Here is a 23,157-nt window from a genome sequence, read left to right as displayed (position 1 = left end):
GATCGAGCACAACTTCGGTAAAGAGACGAGGCCCGAAGAAAAAGTTGAGCTCGGATGAAAAGTTTGAGATCATAGCAATCGCGCCCGACGGCCAACCGATTGAACCCCTCCAGACAAAGAGCGCATTTGTTGCTCAGTGCGGGGTTCTGGTTAGGGACAAGATCCCGATAAGCATCCAGCAATGGTTTAAGCCGGCTACAGAAGACCCTGAGGTGTCTTATGTCAATGATATGCAGAAAAATGATCTTTGGACTGAGCTGAAGTCAAATTTCACCCTACCGCCAGAGGATAATCCAGAGAACCCAGTCAAAGAGAAATTAATCAAGTCTTTTGCTCTTAAGAGGATGGCAGAACTGTTCTGGAGGTGGAAGAAAGAGCTGAATAAGTTTGTCGAAAATAATGAGACACCAGAATTCAAGGGCAGATATGAGAAGATCAGAGATCACTGGCCCGCATTTGTGGCCCACAAGACATCAGAAAAGAGTAAGAAGATGTCAGCGACAAACAAGCAAAATGCTGCGAAGAAGATGCTTCACCATCGCACGGGGTCAGGTGGCTACCTCGTAGCCCGGCCTAAGTGGGCCAAGACTGAGAATGATCTGCTTGATAAAGGGATCGAACCAGAGACAATTAGCTGGCCAGACCGTTGCCGGACTTGGTTCTTCGGGGCTGGCGGAACCTTGGACCCTGTAATAGGGAAGTGCATTTGGACGAACGATCAAATGGACATACCAGTCAGGAAGCTTAAGCAGTATATCGAAGCAGCGCAGCAAGGGAAGTTCTTTCCAGACAGAGAGAACAACGAGCTCACAATGGCCCTCGGGAATCCTGAGCACCCTGGACGGACACGAGGCACGCCAGGCTCCGTTCCGTGGAAGGTTGGGTTTCCGGACGCAGGCGATTACAAATCCCATGAGAGGAGGAAAAAAGTGCAGCAGACCCAAATGCAGGCGCTGCAAGCAAGGGTAGACGCGATAGAGGAACGAGAAGCAAATCGCAGCAAACGTACTGCCGAAGCCTCCCCCGAAGCTACCCCGCCATCTCAGCGCAGAAGCAGCGTGGCTTCCACCGAGCTGCTTCAGCCGGAGCATGCCTTGATGGCTCCTGCCAGCTATCCCGTGGATGCTATCACGGAGTCTCAAAATTGCCATATGATGACGCAATGGATGAATTTGAAGGTCAAGGCGGCTGTTGGCTCTGTTTATCCTACTGAACCCGGCGCAACTTTTCACTGCCGGCCGATTCCAGAAGGATATGCTAGGGTGATGGTGGATGAAATAACAGAGGGATTTGAGGACCTCCAGCTTGACCACCCTAACGGTGAAGGGGAGACTCGGTTGGGGTCTGCTCTGAAGACTCCATGCCTATGGCGGAAGGAGCTCATCAACCTTCCGAACTGGACGCCTCCGCCTCCTCCTCCTCTAGCGAGTCAGGGCACTCCGCCTCCTCCACTGCCTCCTCCTCCGGCGAGTGACGATCAGGGCCCTCGGCCGGCTCCTTCTCCGGCGCGTGGCGGCACTCCGCCTCCTTCTCCGCATGCGCCGACACGCCCGAGCAGCCAGCCTCCTCCTTCTCCGCCTCGTCAGCAAGGGCGGAAGAGACCTCCCGCCGCTCCAGCTGCTCCGGCGCGTCGTAGTCCTTCTCCTCCGCCTCGTAAGCAAGTAAAGAAGACAACCGCTCCGTCTGCTCGGTCGACGTCTAGCAGTACAACCAGAGGCGGGAGGACATACAGATTCGGTCCTTCTCTGAAGACTCTAGAGAAGTTACCATATGAGAGGACCCCGGAGGAGAATGCCGAGATCGCGCGAACCGAAGTGGATGACTGGTTTCAAGGGTTGAGAGCAAAGAGACATCCACCTCCGGAGGAGAAGGTAGATCCGGTGAAAGTGAAGCGCACTCTGGCTGCCCTGGCAAAACCACACAAGTCTCCGCCGAAAGGCAACTATGAGCGCATTATTGCAAAGACATGGGCCGAAGCGGAGCGGTCGGGAAGTACAGTCAGTGATCAAAGGCTGAAAGAACGACGAGCAGCTGGGAAACAAATTGCCCAGCTCGGCGAACAAGCGAAGCAATCGTGCCCCCCCCCTCAAGGTGCCTAGCGACATCGTCGATCCGAGGATGGTGCCTGGTTATGGCAATGTTGATGATTACCTGCCCGACGATGTACATTATGATACCATGGAGGTGCAGATACACAGATACGAGTACGGGAAGCCTCTCGTCAAAGATGAAAAATATTTAACAATGATGATGCGAAGATTACATGATTGGTACTTGAAAATCTGCAGAGAGTCTGGGGGGAGGAGTACTTTGTATGCGAGAGTTAAAAGCGGAGCATGACCTCGTTGGAATTGAACTGTTACCTATTCCATTTGAGGAGTTCTATCAGTTTTTCAATCAATTGGCCCTCGATAAAACAACGATCACCTGCTACTGTCTGTAAGTACTACTACTTCTGTCATTAAGTCTCTCTATATAGCTCATCTCTTTCATTGCATGTATTTATAATTATCCTCACTATATTATGCAGAATGAAGATCGCCGAATTGAAGAAAAGACAAATCGGTGATATTGGGTTCATTAACACATATCTCATAGATGCAACTGAGGTTCAACATCATCCCAGAGATACCGAGGCCAACTTGCTACGATCATTCAAAAAAAATGAAAACAAAGATATAATACTCTTTCCTTACAACTTCAAGTGAGTGTTACTGTCTTGTGCATATTCGGTTTCCCTTATATATTAGTCCAGGTTATAGTAATGTAATTGATGAGTTATGCATGCGTGTGCAGTTTCCACTATATTCTCCTAGAGATTAGGCTTGAGCAGGGAGTAGTAACCGTCTTGGACTCTAAACGAAAAGATCCTCAGGAGTATGCGGACATGACTGAAATCCTCAAGAAGTAAGTTAAATCGATCATTATCCACCATATCAGCAACTTTGTTCATTTCCTGATATCAAGTAATTGTTTTCTTTGTCCGGCAGGGTTTGGAGAAAATTCACCAGAACAGTTCCGGGACTACCGAAGGAGCTGGAATTTAGACACCCGAAAGTAAGTACTATAGTAGCATGTTCCGCGCATCTCCTAGTGATTCAAGCGCTAGTTTCATCAATATCATTTAGCATTCTTGCTTATCAGTTTGATTGACCTCTATTTCTTCTAAAGTGGTTGTGGCAGGAAAAGGGAATGATTTCTGTGGATACTACGTCTGCGAGTCCATCCGCCACACGACCTGTGAGCGGGGCGGGTACTTTGACGAACAATATGAAGTACGTAAATAACAACATTCACAATTTTATTTTATTACCATCATTTGTATTGAGTTTCATTCATTCATATATATATGTATTGACCCCCTTCTTCAAATTAGATGTTTCGGAAGCGGGATGAACTCCTAGCACCAGCTCGCATGCGAGCAATTCAAGAGGAATTGGCGGCATTCTTTCTTGACCAAGTGATCGCTGAAGACGGAGAATACTATGTGGACCATGAGTCCGTATGATTATATTTGTAAGAGATAATTATTGTATATATGTAGCTGGTAGTGTCGGATAGATATACGAGAACTTGTTGTTCGAACAATCTCTCGGAGAAGGAGAGGTGGTCGATATCACTTCTCTCTGTATGCATATATGTTCATGACGATCTTCTGTTTCCTTCGTTTGCTTACTAGCTAACTAGCGTGTCTAGTCCTCTCTATACCACTACAACAAAAACTGCATATAGAGACGTCATATTCCAAAGCTAGAGACTTGTTATTTCATCTCTAGGCAATCGTAGAGTCGACTTAGTAAAGCGTCCTTGGAGCGTCTCCCCACGGACCGTCTCAAAACATATAGACACGCTGTCTAAGCGTCTGTACATGGCATGAGACGCTATATTGGGACGTCCAAAGGCATCTCTAGATATGACACGCTATATTTGGACGTTCAAAAGCGTCTCTGATATGTAGAGTCATTCTGTTAGGCGCGCTCGTGCGCCTCTACTAACATGGCCATTTGATTTGTCATAGGCCCTAGGCCCTTTCCTATACACTCTATGTATAGACGTTGTATTCGTCTCTAAATATACAAAAGCTTTAACCATGTAAAATTTGAATTTAAATAATATTTGATTTATTCCAAATTTGTACTTCGCCATTTCAAATCCAGTAACTTTATCATGCCATATGCTTGTGCAGAATGATCAAGAAATATTGTATATAACAACATCCACCCATATCACCAATCGCATTCATAAGCAACAAATATCATTATATGAAGGGATCCACCCATATCACTGATTGTATACACAACCATCCCATTCGTACAATTTCATTTAGTAGGAACAAACACCTTAGGTTCACAACTGAATCAAATAAGATCTTCATATAAAATGTGCAAATAATTAAGAAGAGATAATACAAAATTGAACTAAGTTTCCCTATAAAGCTAAAATCTGTATATAAAACATAATATTTTTCCATCTAAAGACTAATTCTTCTATAGTTGCTCCTGGCTCCTGCAATGCACTCCTTTTATAAATCTTGAGTGCCCTGAAAAAGAAAGATAACAGAGAAAAATTTAGAACATAGCTTTAGGACTATTGTGAGAAGAAATGTGTTTTGATGATGTACCATACCAGTGTTTGGTGGCTTGTTTTGAGGTTGTGTAGGAATGGTTAATTTCGGTTTTTTAACCTAAAAATCATAAAGATCCTTCATAAATAAAAAGCCTTAAGCACGCACATTGGAGCATACGATGATTGCATGGAAGTGCACTTACATGTGATAGAGGCCACGCAATAACATGACCAATAGCATCCCTTACTGTTTGCAATTTTCCATATGGTCTAACCAGTGTCTGATCTCCAAGTTTTGAAACAGCACAAACAGAGGCCGCTACATATTGCTCTCCAAGCATGTTTCCTCCAACCACGTATGTCATATCTCTACTCACTAAAGTTCCATTGGCCACAAACTTATCTTTGCATCTCGGGTTCAATGAAACCAAGGAGACTTTCATTTTATCCTATTTTTTCAAGAAATGAAACATCCATTATCACAAACCATGGAAGATTTCACTTTACATAGAAAGGGACGATTGCACATGGAATTAGACCAACTAACTATTCTAACCATTGTCATTCAGATATATATAATATACCTGCTTAGTGATGCGATGAAGTTGTACACTTGGTTCAGGACCACCTTCCTTGGTCGCATTGTTATTTTCAGCATGACCATTCTTTGCTTCAGGACCATCATGTGCTTTCTACAGTTGATGTTCAGTTTAGTTGTAAGTACACTTATAGAAAACATAGACATAGTTTGATAACATAGCAGAAATTTATGCGCGCATGCACACGCACCTTAGGAACTGTGTGTTCATGTGGTGAAAATAAACTAGTGCAACCCTCTTTGGTTCTTGCGCAATTGCTAGGATGCAATTCCTGGTTAGTCTTGTCCAGTAAAGTTGATTTTGCACAACCTTGATTTATCCTATCAATTTTTTCAATGTGCGCTTTCTACAGTTGAGGTTTAGTTTAGTTGTAAGTAAACATACACAAAACATAGACACTGTTTGACAAAGAATCAGAAGTTTATGCATACAGACACACCTTAGAAACCATGTTTGGTAAAGATGAACCAGTGTAATCCTCTTTGGTTCTTGAAGAAAAGCTAGGATGCAATTCCTGGGCAGTAATCTGCTTATCCGGCAAAGTTAATTCTGCACTTCCTTCATTGGTGTAACCCTCTTTGGTTGATTCTGCGCGACCTTGATTGTCCTTTTCAAACATTTCAATGCGTGCCTTCTACATTTGAGGTGCAGTCCAGTATTGAGGTGCAGTCCAGTACGACATAAAAATACACAATCATAGGCATTGGTTGATAATGAAGTAAAAAAATTATGCCCACGCACACACCTTAGCAACCATGTGTGGTAAAGATAAACCAGTGTAACCCTCTTTGGTTCTCATAGAAAAACTAGGATAAAATTCCTGGGTAGTGATCTGCTTGTCCGGCAAAGTTGATTCTGCACTTCCTTGATTGGCCCTATCAAACTTTTCAATGTGTGCTTTCTACAATTGAGGTTTAGTTCAGTTGTAAGTAAACTTATACAAAACATAGGTATTTTTAATAGGGATAAGTATTTGTCGTCCTCGAACTCTTCCCAAAGTTGAGAAATCGTCCCTCAACTTCAAAACCACCAAAAGTTAGTCCCTCAACTATCTAAACCGGATACTTTTCATCACTAATATGGTTTAAGGTGGTTTTACAGTGATGTGACCCCGTTTTAACTAAAAAGAACCACGTGGTCTGGTTTTTGACTAAAACGGGCACCTGTCGACTCTTGCTCTCACATTCTCTCAATCCCCTTTCCCATTCATGAACCCTAAATAGAGCGGCGGCGATAGCGGCGAGTCCCTCATGGGCGGCAGCGGCAGGTAGTGAGGCGTGGCAACGGTGGTGGTCGCTAGTTCTGCACCTACTGATTGTCTTGCAATCACTGCAGGTAACTCAAATGAGCATGCAAATGAAGATCTAGAGGCTGCAAATGAAGATCCAGATGCTGCAAATGAAGATTCAAAGGATTATTTGCTGCTGTCTGTTCTTGTGAATGGCTTATTTGCTGCTGTCTGTTCTTATGTCAAACCATGTGAGAATTCATGTCTGTCGTTGATTGTAAGCTCTATTCAGTACTATTTCCCTTTCCCATTTAGTACTTTGTCAGACTATGTTCAACTAAATTGGGCTGAGAATATGTTCAGACTATTTTCAACTAAATTGGGTTCAAACTATGTTCAACTAAATTCAGTATGATGCTCTGAAATGTCCAAACTATGTTCAGTTATATTCAGATTTTCTTAAGCTATATTCAGTACAGCTGCCTTTCTCTTGTTCACACACAAGTAGAAGTGCAAACACTTTACTTTTCTCTTGTTCTCACTAGACTAACTTGTACACAAGCACACACACATACTCTTGCACAAACACTTAATTGACCTCTTCAAAACTGGCCTGTTTCAATCAAAACAGGGTCCAAGTATAAAAAAGCAGAAATTTATGCAAACACCTTAGCAACCATTTTTTCTTGTGGTAACGATAAACCGGTGTAACACTCTTTGGTTCGCGCACAATCGCTAGTATGTAGTTCCTGCAACATATGACGAACAATTGTTTAAGTATGAGAATGAAGTAGAATATTTATTAGTGAAGAAACTATTACATCACCTGCATAGCACTCAATCGAGCATATTCTTCAGCTTCATTATGTGATTCATTTGGGAGATCACTGCCAACAACTCTTTCATTGAGATCAACCTGAAACAAGAATAGGATAACAATATATTAATACTCATATTTTTATCTTTGCAGAAAGAGGTGTGGTCTAGATACTAACTTCATCACTTCCCGCGGTTACATATTCATTTCTCAAATCCTCTGTGGGAAATTTTCTCTTCAGGAATGAACGGATCATAGCCAACTCATCTGTCACATTTTCTACATTATCTCCTAGTGCCCGCAGTCTAAATTGAACATTTCCTTCTTTCTCAGGATGCTGAACAAAAGTCAGTCCCTGAGAAACTTTTATTTCGCTCCAATACTTATCACCATAATACCCTCGAAGTTTTTTTTTCCTCTTCCCCATGCACACTTTTAAATCACTAAATGAAAGGCTCCCGTTATTACCTTTCTTTCTTTCTTCCAGTTTCTCCTATTGAAATAAATACAAACATCTCATTATACTAAGTAGTTTTAAATTAAAACCTTTACTTTAATCACAAGTAGAAGTATACCATCACTATCTTTGTATTCGCATTTTTGTATTCACCGTCCTTCTTCTGCTTATGAGCTTCATCCCATAGTTCAATCTTGCTAACCTTTCGATTGCTCTTAATTTCCTGTTCAACAAAGTAAATTAGAATGTTCTATTTCTGTTAGAACATGTTCAGTTTTCTTCACATTTTCTGATCCATCTTTAGAAAGAAAAAGTTTTACCATCTCTTTTTTGAGCCTAGCATGGCTTTTTCTCCCAGTTGTATGTGGAGTCTTCTGCTTCTTTGCACACTCGGTGTTCTTTTCACATAATTTCTGGGAAAACAACACATATAGTCAATATTAATGTCACCAAACTAGTTATGTACACCAGATTAAGTGTGAGAATATAACACATTACCATGTGTGAATCCTGGCACCAAAACCCAACAAGAGTACCCCATTGATGTTCATTAACACCTTTGGGAACAGCTGCTACAATTTCAGCCAAAGACTTCTTGTCACGCTTGAAATATTTACTCTTCAAACGAGACTTATACACTCTCCATTTTTTGTTAATATTCAATAGGATCCAGTCTCTCGTAAGTTGTCTAGTCTCATTGGGGTAGATAAATTTCTCCTTCAAATATTAAAATTGACAATCAGCAATGTGAAATGAACAGTCTTGAACAGTGTTATAATTTTTTTACCTCCACATCTGTGATCATCTGCCCATGTTTTTGTAGAAACAATTCATTGTCCATCTTGGAATATGCAATGGTGCAAATGTTGAGTTTTCTGCAAGCCAGGTAAGATGCTGACTGAGAATCGCAGCCGACCTTCCATTTGGAATTCCACTTCCGTCAGTCTCCACAATTATCTTCCCCCCGCGTAATTCCGACAAATTTTTACCTCGGAATTCCCCTACAATCTGTCGCACATCTCCATTTGGCCCTGCATGCAAGAGTATCACAGTGGCATATAACTGGACCATATACATCATACTAGATATGTGTTTGAAAAAGAAAATTAAGCTTACAAATTATTTTAATTTGCCTAGTAGATTCAGGAGGCTTTTTTGGTACTACATCATCAATCTCTGGAGGGCCTTGTAAATTTTCTTCATCTGGTTGTACACTTTCAGAAGCTTGCTCTGGGATGTTTAGGCTTCGAAGCCGTCGAGGTATCGTCGACATGATATCTTTACCAAACAATGTTAAAATCATATGTTAAGGTCAAGCATCAAAGCATATGTCAATGTCCTGCATATGATTTCACAAATTTCTTGGAACCAAATTTATAAAATACTAAGCATATGGACACTTGGTTTACATAACATACTGTACTTTTTATCATGAGTAGAAGTAGCTTGGAAGTTTACAATTATTTTGGGCAAAGGATATATTCAGAGAAGTATAATTTAGTAGTACAGTAGGTAACCACTAGTATGTACACATACTTCTCTGTACCAAATTCAGAGAAGTATGCTTCAGTAGTATAGGGGTATCTTGCTGTATGCATGCATAAAGTAAAGGAATCAGGTTGCTGGGTTCTAAGTCCTATATCTGACCTTGAGTGTCAATTGCATTTAACTAACTCCATCCTTCATGTACAGTACATGTTTGTATAAACTTGCTATTAACAGCAAGTCGGTCTAGGTGATTAACATGAACGCCTTGCTATGGTTAGAGAGGATTTTAGCAAATGGTTTGTGTGTTTAGCCATCATAACAAAATGTTCTCATGGATTAGGCTCAAATTTGGATCCGAGTTTGTAACTACTTTACCAAGGCTTGTCTACTCAAGCTCTCAGAGTTTAAAGTCACTTGGCTAATTCATTGTGCATGACACTGACAGTGCCTGCTTATGACTAGTGTTCAGTCTATAAGGTTGAAAATCTGTAGTCATCTTGTCTGATACTGTAAAAAGAACAACTGCAACTCTTTTACCTAAAAAGTAATTGATTTATAGGCAAGCAAGCAATTCAATAAACAATTAGAGTGCATACTAGTGGGTTACCTTATCTACTGTACTACTGAAGCATACTTCTCTGAATGTATGGAGGGATCACCTGCTTGATGTGGTGGATGCTGAAGATGCTAGATGGAGGCAAGAGCTGCTTGGTGGGCGGTGTACAGGATGGACAGGCACAACTTTGTGTCAAGGCTGAGAGATCGGCACGGATGCGGCTTCGTGGATGTGAGGACGAAGTCGGGAGGAGCGCGGCTTTGTGATGGTGAGGATGACGAACGCCGACGAGGTTCCAACTAGCGACCTTGTTGATGGAGGAAGAAGGGAGTCGTCGGCGGGCGGAGCTAGCGACGGAGGCTGCCACCGCGCGGTGTGCGGGAATGGAGGCACATTGGGGGAGGTTGGATAATGGGGAGGTGGATAAGATGGAGGGGGGGGATAGGAGAGACGTGGGAAGTCTTTCCCACGGTAAATAAAACATTTTAGCGCCAATTTTTTTAGGTGTATCATTTATTGGATAAATCTGTATGCTTTGTTCTTTTTTGAAAAAATATGAAACTTCATTGGGTAATATATGTTCCAAGTATTTTTTATATAGCTTAATAAAAATAATAAAGGCAGTGGTAGATCGAAGTTGGGCCTGCCCCTCCTCCGCGCGATGCCGTGTCGACTGCGGACGCCGCCCTGACGTGTCATCCCTTCACCTAGCCCTTGTCGGCGACAGGGGCGGCGGCGCACAGCGACTCCTCCAAGCCGATCTAGACCAGCTGGTCATTGTTGCGGCGTCGGCATCTCTACGGTGCCGGCGTCTGATGTGGCAAACGTGGCCCAGCATTGCGCCACTCCTGCCGCTCCTTCTCCTGTGCCATCCTCTTGGCCGACGTCAGGGTGCTGGGTGATGATGTGTCTTCGCCATGTAGAGGTAATGGAGGAGGCGTCCGGGAGGGCTCCTCCTCCTTCATGACCTTGTCACGCCAGTTGCGGCGCGGTGGTGATGCCAGTTGGTCGAAACAGTCAAACGTGTTGCGGTGGCTCCTTTTTAATGCGACGTCCAGTTTGGTCTCGACAGTTTCATCATAGGAGAGGGGCTCCTCCTCAACATGTATGTTGGCCGGCGTTTGCGTCGTACTTAAATAGCCAGGGCAGACAGACCGACACTGCTTCAATGTGGCACATCGACCGGAGTAGGCTTCTCAGTCCCCGTGTTCATTTATCCTTGTAGGAGTGATCAACGTAGTACCTCACTTGAAGCACCGCGCCGCCACTCATTTCCAGCATCTCATGCCGCCGGTCGTAGTCCATACCCAACTCCGGTTGGAGCAAAAAATGCAGTTGGTCCGAAATAAACCTGCCACACCGATTCCAGCAAACCGTGTGGCTAGCTCGAGCATCCAGCAGGGCCACCATCACCATTTCCAGCTCTCGGCGTGGCCGGTTGCAGCATCTCGCCACATGCTGTTTTTGTTACAAATAACCGGCCCAATTAAAGCACAAGCGCGAACCTCCCTCTTGCTCCCTGGTTTCGAGGCCCCCAAAAGCTTCCTTGCTTGGGTTCTAGGAAGCATCAGAAGCTTTGTTAGCTTTTTAAAGTCGGTTATCTTTATCTTGTTTAGGTTTATTTCGGCCGGGTTTTACTATATTTTCCTGGGTTTTCCTTTTTTCCTTTATCTTTTATTTTTTACCTTTTGTTTTAATTTTTATTTATTTTTCCTTTCTATTTTTTTATTTCCCTTTCTTTCTTATTTTTCAAATTCTTGAGGTTCTTCCAAATTTGTGAACTTTTGTTTAGAATTCCCAATTTTTTTAATTCGTGAATGTTTTTTTCAAACCGTGAACATTTTTTAAATTCACAATAATTTCAAGTTCACAAACATTTCTTGAATTTGTGAATTGTTCCCTAATTTGTGAAAAAATCATTTTTTTGCAAAAAAACTTTGAAACCATAAACCATTTTCCAATTCACGAAACTTTTTCAAATACTCAAATTTTTTAAAGGTCATGAATATTTTTTAAATTGATTTTTTTAGTTCGTGATTATATTTATTTGAATTGGTGAACTTTTTTCAAATTCATGAACATTTTCAGAAGCCGTGAATCCTTTTCAAGTTCATGTTTTTCTTCAAGATCGCAAACATTTTCAAATTTGATTTTCCCCCCAAAAAATTTAAATTTTTATAAAAGTCAACGGCCATATGTAGCCGTTTCAAGGATTTTAAAAATAACAAAAGAAATGTACTAGTTACTGTAACACTTCAATGATTTCACCAAATATCCCATACTGCGTTTGATTTTTATGATTTTCCAGTTTCTCCATATTTGTTGACTATAATTTTTTCTGGTTAACTGGGATGTCAATCGTGCAAAGTCGATGTCATGCACTTGCAAAATATTATTGAAATATTGACTAGACTACTTTCCTTTTCTATAAACTAGCACAAAGAAGCATCCAATCAGGACAAATTAACCTGAAGCACACTTTATCAGAAGGTTCCAAAATTTAGCAGTAGTACTGTCAGTGAAAGTTAAAAAATTGTTCAAAGAACGGACAGCCATACAACTCATTCATAACAAAAGGGAACATACACATTAAAAAAAAGACCATAGGCTCGTTCATCACAAAGTAACATACATTCCGAAGAAGATCCACCCAGCTAGAATAATTATGTTGGAGTAATTCTACCTAGGAGCATGGATGACAATTGCTCAACCTATATCTTAGCTGGAGATAACAAGCTAAAAACACAAAGACTACTCTGTTTCATCTGAAGATGGTTCTCCACCCATGTCAAAAATATCACGAGGTTTGAATTTCACCATGGTATTCCAATTCTCACTTCTCGGATTTTGGATATAGAAGACCTGGTCCACTTGGGAAGAAAATACAAAAGGTTCATCCTCTAACTTCTCCCCTCTACGTATTTTTCGGGAGAAGTTCACATGAGTGAATCCAAACTCATCTCTTATAATACCAGCTTTGTGATGAACATCATACCAATCACATTTAAAGAAGACCACCTTGTAATCTTTGTATGACAATTCGAAGATGTCAGATAACCGACCATAATAGGACACGCCATTTTCAGCAAGGTTCACGACACCACTATTTTGTGTCACGTGTCCTGTCTCGCGACTGATAGTATGAAACCTGAAACCATTAATTATATAGCCACTATAGCGCACCCCGCATTTGCTTGGTTTTGCGGCTAATGCTCTTATCTTTTCTGTGATATCCGGTCCATCATCTAGTATAACCTGTATGTAAGAGTGGTTACATTGAGTTCACATGGAACTACAGTGAAGGAACATGCTAAAGGTGAATTATACCTTTTGTTCCAACCAGTCAGCAAAGTGTCTACCAATCAAATCCTCATAGTCATCATCCGTCAAATTTCAGTTACCTGGTTTCCTCCTCTCTTGGTCCAGAAATTCTCTGTAATAATAAGACAAATAACATCATGATTTTTTCCAACTTGTGAAAAATAAAAGAAATAGGAGACAACATTGAAGCACACCTACGGAGATCATCAAGCTCATCAGAGTGTCGCAAGATAAATCGATGTGCTTGAACTAGAAGCTGATCGTCCAACTGGCCTATAGTGACAGCCTTTCCAATTGGCTCACCAACACTATCAAACATGTACATGCCCTTTGTATTATCTGAAGGATCAGGGCTCCTAGATGTTCTTGTGAAACGTGTGGTTCCTTCTAGAAATCTTGAACAAAAGATCAAGCATTCTTCAACAGTATATCCTTCAGCAATAGAACCTTCAGGATAAGCTCTATTGCGCACAAGTGACTTTAGCCAAACAAATGATCTGAACATCATAAAACAACAATGTTATATGCATAATGGGAAACAATAAATCAAATCACATACTTAGATGCACTGTGGAAAATAACAAATCAATCAAAGTAGAATACCTCTCTAGATGGTACATCCACCTGTAATGCACCGGGCCACCAAGTTTAGCTTCTTCAACTAAATGCACCATTAAATGTACCATGACAGTAAAAAACGATGGAAGAAAAACCTTTTCCATATTACAAAGTGTCTTCACAATACTCTCTTGCAGTTTGTCAAGCTCAGAGACATCTAACACTTTGGAGCATAGATTCTTGAAGAAATTAGCCAGCTCAACAACTATTATCATGACATCTTTACTGGATAGCAGTGTAAAAGTGCCACAGGAAGGATGTCTTGTAGAATAACATGGCAGTCCTGGCTTTTGAGGCCAGTCAATGTCAATTCTTTCATGTTCACACACCTCGAAAAGTTTGATGCACAACCATCAGGTGTCCTACAATTCTTAACCACTGTACAAAGAATCTCCTTCTTTTCTTTATACATATTAAAAGGTGCATGCGGCAATTCAGTTTTACCCTTATCACCTTCATGAGGTTGAAGGCTAGATCGAATTCCAATTTCACCTAAGTCAAGTCGTGCATTAAGGCCATCCTTTGTTTTAGAATCAATATCCAGTAAGGTTCCAATTAAATTTTCAAAGACATTTTTCTCAATATGCATTACATCTAGATTGTGCCTTAACTTGTTGTGCTCCCAGTATTCCAAATCAAAGAATATCGACTTCTTTTTGAAACAATCCTCAGGCTTCTTTTCAGGTTTACGTGCGACGTTACCTGATTTCTTGTTAGGCGCTCTTTTACGCTTCTGTTTTTCAGGACCTTCAGTTCCTTTTTCACTGTCTTTGCCCTTCTTTTTCCCTTTCCCTTTCTTTGCCACAATAACCTTTTTTCCTAAGACAAACACTCTGCCCTGCAACATTCTCAAAGCTGAGCTACCACTCATTGTTATAGGTGCAAGTTCCATCTCTTCGGTGTTATCAAACTCCTTCTTTCATCTCCGAAATACATGATTCTGTGGTAGCCATCGGCGATGACCCATATAACAAAATTTCTTACTCTTCTTTAGCCAATATGATCTTGTGAAAGGACCACAAGACGGGCAAGCATATTTACCGCTCGTGCTCCACCCATAGAGGTAAGCTAATGCTGGAAAATCGTTCAAAGTCCACAATAGTGCAGCTCGAAGAGAAAATTTCTCCTGAGTACATGAGTCAAAAGTGTCCACACCCTTCCAAAGTTGTTGCAGCTCATCTACCAACGGCTGCAAATATACATCAATGTCATTGCCAGGGGAACTTGGTCCAGGAATAATCATTGATAAAATTAGAGATGTTTGCTTCATGCAGATCCAAGGTGGTAGGTTGTAAGGAATAAGCATCACTGGCCAAGTACTATGTTTTGCACTCATGAGTCGGAAAGGATTAAACCCATCAGACCCAACGCCTAGCCGTGCATTACGGGAATCCTGAGCGAATTTAGGATATCTGGCATCAAAATCTTTCCAAGCCTCTCCATCAGCTGGACATCGCAGCAATCGAGTACGACCCTCATCATGCCAACGCATGTCAGTTGATGTCTTCTTGGTTGCAAATAACCTTTGGAGCCTTGGAATCAATGGGAAATATCGCAACACCTTGGCTGGTTTCTTCTTCTTCTTCTTTTTAGATTCAGTTGCCGAATCTTTCTTCTCATTTTCATTGGTAACCCAACGAGAGGCACCACACACATGGCAAGACTCCTGGTTAGCTCTTTCACCTCTAAAAAGCATGCAGTCTCTTGGGCATGCATGAATTTTCTCATAGTCCAGCCCTAATCCGCGTATGATTTTTTTCACCTCATAATATTTCTTGGGTAGGTTTATCTGAGGAAATGCAACCGATAATACACCAAGTAGCTGTGTGAATGATTCCTATGACCATCCATGCAAGACTTTCATGTGATATAAAGTGACAAGAAATGACAACCTCGAATATGTTGCACATCCAGGGTATAAATCTGTGTTTGCTTCCTCGAGGAAACTTGCGTATATGTCTTGTTCTCTCATTGCATCATCATCTGCAGATGTTGTATTGACATTCTCAGTCATACCAGGTTCCAAGTTCTCAAATTCAGACTGAACACCATCTAGTTCCCCATCAGATGCGCTTGATAGTGATTGGAAGCTGTCAGCCATGGGGAAAATGGCACTTAAGAGCCCAGAAATGTCATGCAATCTTCTATTACTGCCTTCTACATCAGAATTCACTGGAAAACCCGGAATATGAAAATTGTTGTTGTTATTTGACATGGGTGCAAATGCAAATGACGGTGAATCATACTCTTCTCCATGGCAAACCCATTTTGTATAACCCTGAAGAATACCATCACATCTTAGGTGGGTTTTCACTTCGTCGTAATTCTGCGTTGCCTTATTTCCACAATTTACACAGGGATAGAGAATTTTATCACCGAGTGGAACATCATGGAAGGCAAAAGATAGAAATTGCTCGACACCTTCTTTATAATCAGTAGTTGATCTTGGTTTACTCATCCAACCTCGATCCATTAGCCTTTGCTAGCTGTAGTAATGAAAACAAAATAGATCAGTTTATAATTTTCCATATGCTCTTTTACATTAAGCATAGGTTTATATGAATATTTTAAACTATGCATTCGATACTTAGGTTCAAATTGTATAATATGATTTACCGACATCATTCACCTTACATTACAAAACATAAATCGAGATGTGTCTTTACTAGAAGAATTTATGTGAAGTACATAAAGAAGTTTTCCTCCATGACAAAAAATGGATGTCTCCAATGCTTGATTTTTTTCTGCATTCAAGTGACAAACAGCAGAAGGCTAGCTGGTGTAACTAGTTACTAAAAATCTAAGTAATATCCACTAGTTTCGCTTTGCTAAATCAAGAAAAGTAGAGATGACACACAACTTAGGTAATTCAAATTTTGCATCACACTGCTGAATATTCTTCTCTGGCATTCATAGGCAGTTCCCCCTAACCAGATCGACTTAAGAATATTATGCCATAAATGAGCGCCATCCAATCAACAGTACCACTGTTTTTAACAACAATTGTTATTCAACAACCAAAAAGGTTCACCGATTTTTAACAACAATTTTCAAATTGCAATAATACAGTGCATCACAGTAAGATAGAAAGGGAAAACACAAGTGATACATCTCAATTCGAGCTATGTCCCACATGATGCAGAGATATAAAAAAAGAAAACAACAACCTGCGGGCAATCTTCTGGCAGCAGAGGCGTGTGGGTGAGCTCGTTGCCGAGGTCGGCAGCTGAGAGAGAGGGGCGTTGGCGGGGAGCGGCATTTTGCCAGGGCAACCGGCGTCAGGGTCTGATGTACATTGGATAAGCATTTCAATTTCCATAGTAAGAAGCAAATGAATCACATAGTAATTAGTAAGTAGCAATCATTTATGATCATACGCAGCGAATGAATCAAGTTCAATTTAAATTTACAAGCAATCACAGAATAATCTTCAATTTGTTTAGAAAATAGAAACGGAGGGAAAGAATAGATGCACTACATTGTGGCTGTTGAGGAACGGAGGCCGGACTGTTGCTGCCGCCGCGCCGGGGAGGCCCGAGGACGGTGGTTGGAGCCTGGAGGGCGCTGCCGGCTGCCGCCGCGCTCGGGAGGCTGGAGGCAGACTGGTGGCCTGGCGCCTGGGGGAGCCGCGGAGGAGAGGGCTGGGCGCCGGAGGGCGAGGGCAGGGGAGTGAGATGGCCGGATGGAGGGGAGGGGAGGGACCAAGGGAGAGGCAGGAGAGCCGGCCGCCGCCGCCGGACCAAGAATCGCTCGCCGCCGCTAGAGCCTTCAGCTAGCGCTAGGTTGGGGAAAAGTTGGAATCGAGGAAGGGAAACACGGTCGGCGACTCGCGCGCTTGACCAGACGCCACGTCGCTCGTGTCTGGTAACGAGCGTGGCTGCCTGGTTGTGTTTGGGCTCATGGGCCAACGGCCTAGTCACTCATTACCTACATGTAGTATTTGTTTTGCACAAAACTCCAAAACTCTTTCATAGTCCACGCCTAAAAAGAGAAATGGCCGGCAGCGAGCTCACCCACACGCTGAAGGATTAGCGCAAAAAGGGCCGGCCATTCCAACGAGCGAATCTAAAAAAGAGAAATGCCACGAAAAAATGGAGCGTTCCATGGACTAGAACCCGCGACCCACCGCAATATAGCAACTTTGTTCCTCACTGCACCAGCGATTGACCATATGTTAAATTACAACGCTCAAAGATAGGTATTATGTACAGAGGTAGATCCGTCTTCTAATCATTCCTTCAAGAAATGAATAACATTTTCGAAAACAAAATTTTAAAACTTGATTTTTACAAAAAAAAAAGAACGTGAATAATTATTGACCACGGATGAAACTCCAAACATTTGTTGAATTTTTATAAATTTCAAATATACATTGAATTTTTTGTGAATATATGCCGAACAATTTTTTAACTACACATTGTAAATTTTTGTGATATATGATGCATAAATTTTAAATATATATTGAACATTTTTGTAATATACATTGAACTATTTTTAACTACACATGGAACAATTTTGTTATATACACTAAACAAATATTAAGTATATATTGAACATTTTGTGATATACGCTGAACATTTTTGAAATTTTGAACATTTTTTTAAAAAAGTGAAATAAATAAATCCATGAACAATTTTTAAAATCATGAACAAAATTTGGAATTCGAACCATTTTCTTGAAAACAAAGTATAAAAGTAAAACAAAAAAGGATAAAATGAAAGAAAAGAAACAAAAAATGGACACAAAAAGGTAAAAAAAACAGTAAAAATGGAAAAACTAGCAAAAGAAAAAAAAACTCGGTTTAGGGAACCTACTAGAAGGTTCCCAAAACCAGGTCTCGCTCGAAGTGAGCCGGCCCATGCGCCTTGTTCGCTCGCTTCACTTCAGCGAAGCAGCGACGAACGGACGGACATGGGCGTCATATAGGATCTGCCCGGAATTCCTAGGAAGACCCCTAACTTCGCCATCGCGTCAGGCGACGGGGGAGCTTGGGCTGGCGGGGAGACCGGCGTCGGGTGGCGGGGAAACTTGGGCTGGAGGGAGGATATCAGCATATGGCGGCTGGGGAACTTGGCTGGGAGAAGCAGCGGGGGGCCTCGGGGGAGCTCTGGCCAGAGGGAACAGCCACCGAGCGGCGGGGGAGCAGAATGGAGCGAAGTAGGAGTTGAGGCTAAGGGCGAGTGGCGGTGGCGTCAGATCTTTGATAGGTGGCGACCGTTGGCGGCTTGAGAGCTCTGGCTGGGGGCAAACAGCGGCGGGAGAGCGGCGGTTGGTGCCGAGGTGCCGAGCAGCAGCGACGCTAAGGACGAGCCCTCATAGTAGATCGATTTTTTTAGTCCAGGAGCCGCATATATTAGTACAAAGTAGATTGCAAAAATACCAAAGGGTATATAGGTCACTCCACCAGGATTTATCAAGTTAAATAAATTAAAATTCAGCAAAACGCCACTCAGGGCAAATGATCAGTAAATTAATGTAAAGTATATATAACTCTAAATCAAATGTTGCAAATCATCAAGTGCCAAACTATAATAGGGCAAATCATCAAATCCCTTGTATCTTTCGGATGATTAAGGATTTTTTTCCAAGGAGAGATGATTAAGGTTTTTGTTTTAGCATGAGAATATTAGAAAGGTAATATAATATTACTTAGGAGAATATTATGAATGTGATGATTAAGGTTGCAATCAAATAAAAAAATGCCTCTTGGTCAATTTGTTCGTGCAATTACTCGGGTCATCCATTCGAATTTTACCACAAGTACAATTTTATTTGCCTTTTGAGTACAAAATCTTTGATTATAGTCGCATATAAAACGTCTCACAAATTGTCTCTAAATTAATTAAAATTATATACCTATTTTCTAAATGGCCAATTATAAGCAAAAGTTTGTGACACCCCATAAACGTCTTAAGAAGCGTCTTTAGCTTGCTAGTGTTCTTGGGCATAGAGACGAAGACAAATAGCGTCTCAGAAAAAGCGACCATACAAGCCGTTTTTGTTGTAGTGTACGTATGTATAGTACGTAGCGTCGACCAAGCACGAACGTAAGAGAGGACACTTCTCTCTATTAATTATAGCTAGCTAACACAATATATGAAACACCTAAATTAACCCTCCAAAACCCCCAAACCCCCCCTTTAAAAAAAACAAAAACCCCAGCCACAGAAATGCTGACGCGTGGATGCCTATTGGTCCCGGTTGGTGCCTATTGGTCCCGGTTGGTGCCACCAACCGGGACCAAAGGGTCTCTTGCCTGGGCTCTGCGCACTGCCCACGTGGAGGGCCATCAGTCCCGGTTCTGGATTGAACCGGGACTAAAGGTACAGGGCATTAGTACCGACACTTTAGTCCCGGTTCAGGAACCGGGACTAAAGGCCCTTACGAACCGGGACTATAGGCCCTTTTTCTACCAGTGTTTGGTTAGAGCATCTCTAACAGGCGCGCAACACGCGGCGTGCTAAAAAAATCGTTTACAGTGTTGGAATAGTCAGTTTTAGAGCGCTGGCTCCAGCCGCCGCTGCAAATAATTGTGCGCGCGCGCCGCTCCAGCAGACGCGCTATATTTTTTTTTACTACTCGTTGTCTTCTCCTTCTATTTCGACTCGATACACATTCGACTCCGACTCGATACTCATAGCTAGGCATAGAGAGATAAATAAACGATACAAAGGTAGTTCATAGCATAGATAGTTTAGCATAGATAGATAAAAAAGGATAGTTCAACTACTCCTCGTCCTCGTCCTCCGACTTCGTCTCGGTGATGTCCTCCTGCGACGTCATAATGAAAGCATCAAGATACCGATCTTCATCGGAGTCCCAGGACGGCGCTGCTCCTAGGACGATGTTGAATTGAGCGGCCGCCTTTCGCGTGCGCCTGTCCTCACGATAAGCGGCTCACTCCGCCCTCCTCTCCTCCCTCTCCGTCCTCCTTTGCGCATAACTCGCGCTCGTTGATGATGTCCTACGGGAAGCGTTGGCGCCACAGCGCCATAGCTTCCTCATCCATCTCGGCGATGCCGAGACGACGCTCCCGCCTCAGGTTGTCGCGATGAACCTCGTCGGTGATAAGCCGCGGGGGAGGCGCGAGCTCTTGCGCCCGCTCCCGCGTCGGCACGTCGGGGAAGTTCATCTCTCGACGAGGGCGCCGGAGGCGCCACACCGTCGCGTCGTACGCGCGGGCGTCCTCTTGGGCGGTGTCGAAAGTGCCGGGGCCGAGGCGCATCTCGCTGGTCCAAATCTCGGCGGAGAAGGCACCGGAGGGGCGCGCGCGGACGCCGCGGTGGCCCGAAGCTCCCCGGCGGCGCGGTGGCGGCGAGGCGAGAGAGAGCGGGGAGAGAGCGGAGGCGAGGTACAGAGTGGTGGGAGGACGCGCGGAGGCATTGGAGGAGCGCGCGAAACAGTCCCGCGCGCTAAAACCCACTTTTGCCCCCCGCGCGCGTTTTTTACAGTCACAGTTGGAGATACTCTTAGTGTTAAAAAGAGAAGATAGCCCATGTGACTCTTATCATATCGTATAATTACGTGGTTTAGGGATATCCATGATTTCAACATCGCCATGTTGGCACGTCAGGTGTGGCGCCTACTCCAGCAACCGGACAGCCTGTGTGCACAACTCATGAAAGCAAAGTACTACCCTAACTACAATGTGGTAGAAGCAGACCAAACGGCAAATATGTCCTATGCGTGGCGCAGCATTACACATGGAATCCAGTTGGTTAAGCAGGGTGTGGTTTGGCGTGTGGATGATGGGCAGCACATCCGGATTTGGGAGGACCCGTTGATCCCTAGAGCCTTGTCGCGAAAGGTGATAACTCCGAGAGGAGGTAACCTGCTAACCAGGGTCTCAGAGCTCATTGATCCTATTACAGCTAGCTGGGACGAAGACCTGGTCAGAGACACGTTTTGGGAGCACGACGCCGACCTAATCCTTCAAATGCCACTGAGGGACGGCGCTGAGGATTTCATGGCCTGGCACTTCGACCCCAAGGGCAATTTTTCAGTCTGTCAGGACTACAAACTGAAGCGGGCTCTCTCTGAATCTCCTAATGAAGTAAGTGATTGTGCCCCACAAGTGGCTGGTAATATGTCAGATGGGGGCGACGTCAAGTGGAAAAGAATCTGGAAAATGCCATGTCCAGGAAAAATCAGTCATTTCATGTGGAGGATGGCACACAATACCCTTCCCACTAAGGATATATTGGGCAGGAGGGGTGTGGAAATTGAGGACCACCGATGCTTTCTTTGCAACTCTAGGCATGAGTCGGGGAAACACTTGTTTGTTGAGTGCCAGGAGGTCAAGCAGGTGTGGAGAGAGCTGAATCTCGAGCAGGTAAGGCAGCAACTAGCGGACTGTACCTCCATTGTTGAGACTCTTGACAGGTTGTGGGAGCAGGAAAAGAATGTTCGTATGCAGATTATTGTAATGTGGTGGCAGTGGTGGACTCAGTGGAACAAGGTGCGCGAGGGTGAGAAGCCGTTGGAAGCCAACCAGTTTGCCGCTAGAGCTGCTTGCACAGCTGCGGAGTACCAGGAGTGCTTCTTTAAAGCGCCTAAGCAAGCTCAGCATAAACATACATGGTGTACGCCACCCCCAGAGGTGGTAAAGTTCAATGTGGATGGGGCCTACAATGCCAGCAACCAGCATGGAGCATGGGGTACTGGCACGAGATAGTGCTGGCACAGTCATAGCTGCAAGGGCCGGGCGTGTGGAGCATGTAGCTGATGCGTTTGATTCAGAACTGCATGCGGTAGAGAAGGCAGTGGACCTGGCGGCAAAACTCGGGGTGGTAAGGCTGATAATCGAGACGGATGCAATCCTGGTTGAACAAGCCCTCAACAGACGAACACCGGATTTCTCTCGCCAGGCACATGCGGTTGCAGATATTAGGGCTCAGGCGAGCCTCTGGTTTTCATCTTGCGAGTTTGTCCACTGTAAGCGAGAAGCAAACATGCCCGCACACCATCTAGCCCAGATTGGCTCTTTACTCCCTCAGGGAGAAGTTGTTGTATTTGATGATGATGTTCCAGCTCATGTAGCTGCGTCTGTAATGGGTGATTTAGCCCAAAACATTGCGTAATAAAGCCTTATGCTTACTCTCAAAAAAAATTACGTGGTCTCGGTTCATCTCCCTCCTGGGATTCTGATTGCCGCTGGTCTCTTCCGCCGCCGCAACCGACGCTCTCCCCGTCTCCCGATCTGGATTGCAACCACAAATAATCTAGAAACGGCAGCATTCATCACCCCTCATTACAAACCCCACCTTGCTGAGTTCATGTTCTCCCTGTTAATTCCATGGCCACAGCCTATAAGATGCTCTTCAACGCCATTAGCGGACGGAAGACAGGGGCGGAGCCAGAAAATTTTGCCATTGGGTTCACTCATTAACTCATTATAAAGATTTGGTATGGTATAATTAAGTGTAAAGTCTAATTTGACACAAGTTTAAGCAAGAGTATAGCACTAAAAAATAACATACATACGCTATTAGTTATCACAAATTGTGT

General features: G+C 43.2%; 2 protein-coding genes across 2 annotated transcripts; both read right to left on the bottom strand.

Annotated features, from left to right (window-relative positions):
* Window positions 1-12,306: 12,306 nt before the first annotated feature.
* Window positions 12,307-13,718, bottom strand: LOC125526930. The gene is made up of 4 exons (XM_048691529.1): window positions 13,636-13,718; window positions 13,316-13,529; window positions 13,039-13,080; window positions 12,307-12,966 (listed from the first exon to the last, which is right to left on the bottom strand). Exons 1-4 carry the CDS (start codon window positions 13,716-13,718, stop codon window positions 12,463-12,465), a joined length of 843 nt encoding a protein of 280 aa, XP_048547486.1. The 3' UTR covers window positions 12,307-12,462.
* LOC125526929 lies at window positions 13,233-14,760 on the bottom strand. Its single transcript, XM_048691528.1, has 2 exons — window positions 13,636-14,760; window positions 13,233-13,529 (listed from the first exon to the last, which is right to left on the bottom strand). The coding sequence occupies exon 1, from the start codon at window positions 14,540-14,542 to the stop codon at window positions 13,862-13,864; it is 681 nt and encodes a 226-aa protein (XP_048547485.1). The 5' UTR covers window positions 14,543-14,760; the 3' UTR covers window positions 13,233-13,529; window positions 13,636-13,861.
* Window positions 14,761-23,157: the final 8,397 nt, after the last annotated feature.

The sequence above is a fragment of the Triticum urartu genome, unplaced genomic scaffold (genome assembly GCF_003073215.2).
Source record: "Triticum urartu cultivar G1812 unplaced genomic scaffold, Tu2.1 TuUngrouped_contig_234, whole genome shotgun sequence".
Classification (NCBI taxonomy): domain Eukaryota; kingdom Viridiplantae; phylum Streptophyta; class Magnoliopsida; order Poales; family Poaceae; genus Triticum; species Triticum urartu.
The sequence above is the reverse complement of the archived record's forward strand: the minus strand, read 5'-3'. Positions and strand labels throughout refer to the sequence as shown.

Excerpts from the sequence above, each read along its gene's own strand:
- LOC125526929 (XM_048691528.1), bottom strand. The coding sequence starts at position 14,542 with ATGGAACTTGCACCTATAACAATGAGTGGTAGCTCAGCTTTGAGAATG.
- LOC125526930 (XM_048691529.1), bottom strand. The coding sequence starts at position 13,718 with ATGGTACATTTAATGGTGCATTTAGTTGAAGAAGCTAAACTTGGTGGC. Across the intron at positions 13,530-13,635 it reads TGGATGTACCATCTAGAGAG|ATCATTTGTTTGGCTAAAGT; the intron begins GTATTCTACTTT and ends TATGATGTTCAG. Across the intron at positions 13,081-13,315 it reads GTGAGCCAATTGGAAAGGCT|GATTTGATTGGTAGACACTT; the intron begins GTCACTATAGGC and ends GATGACTATGAG.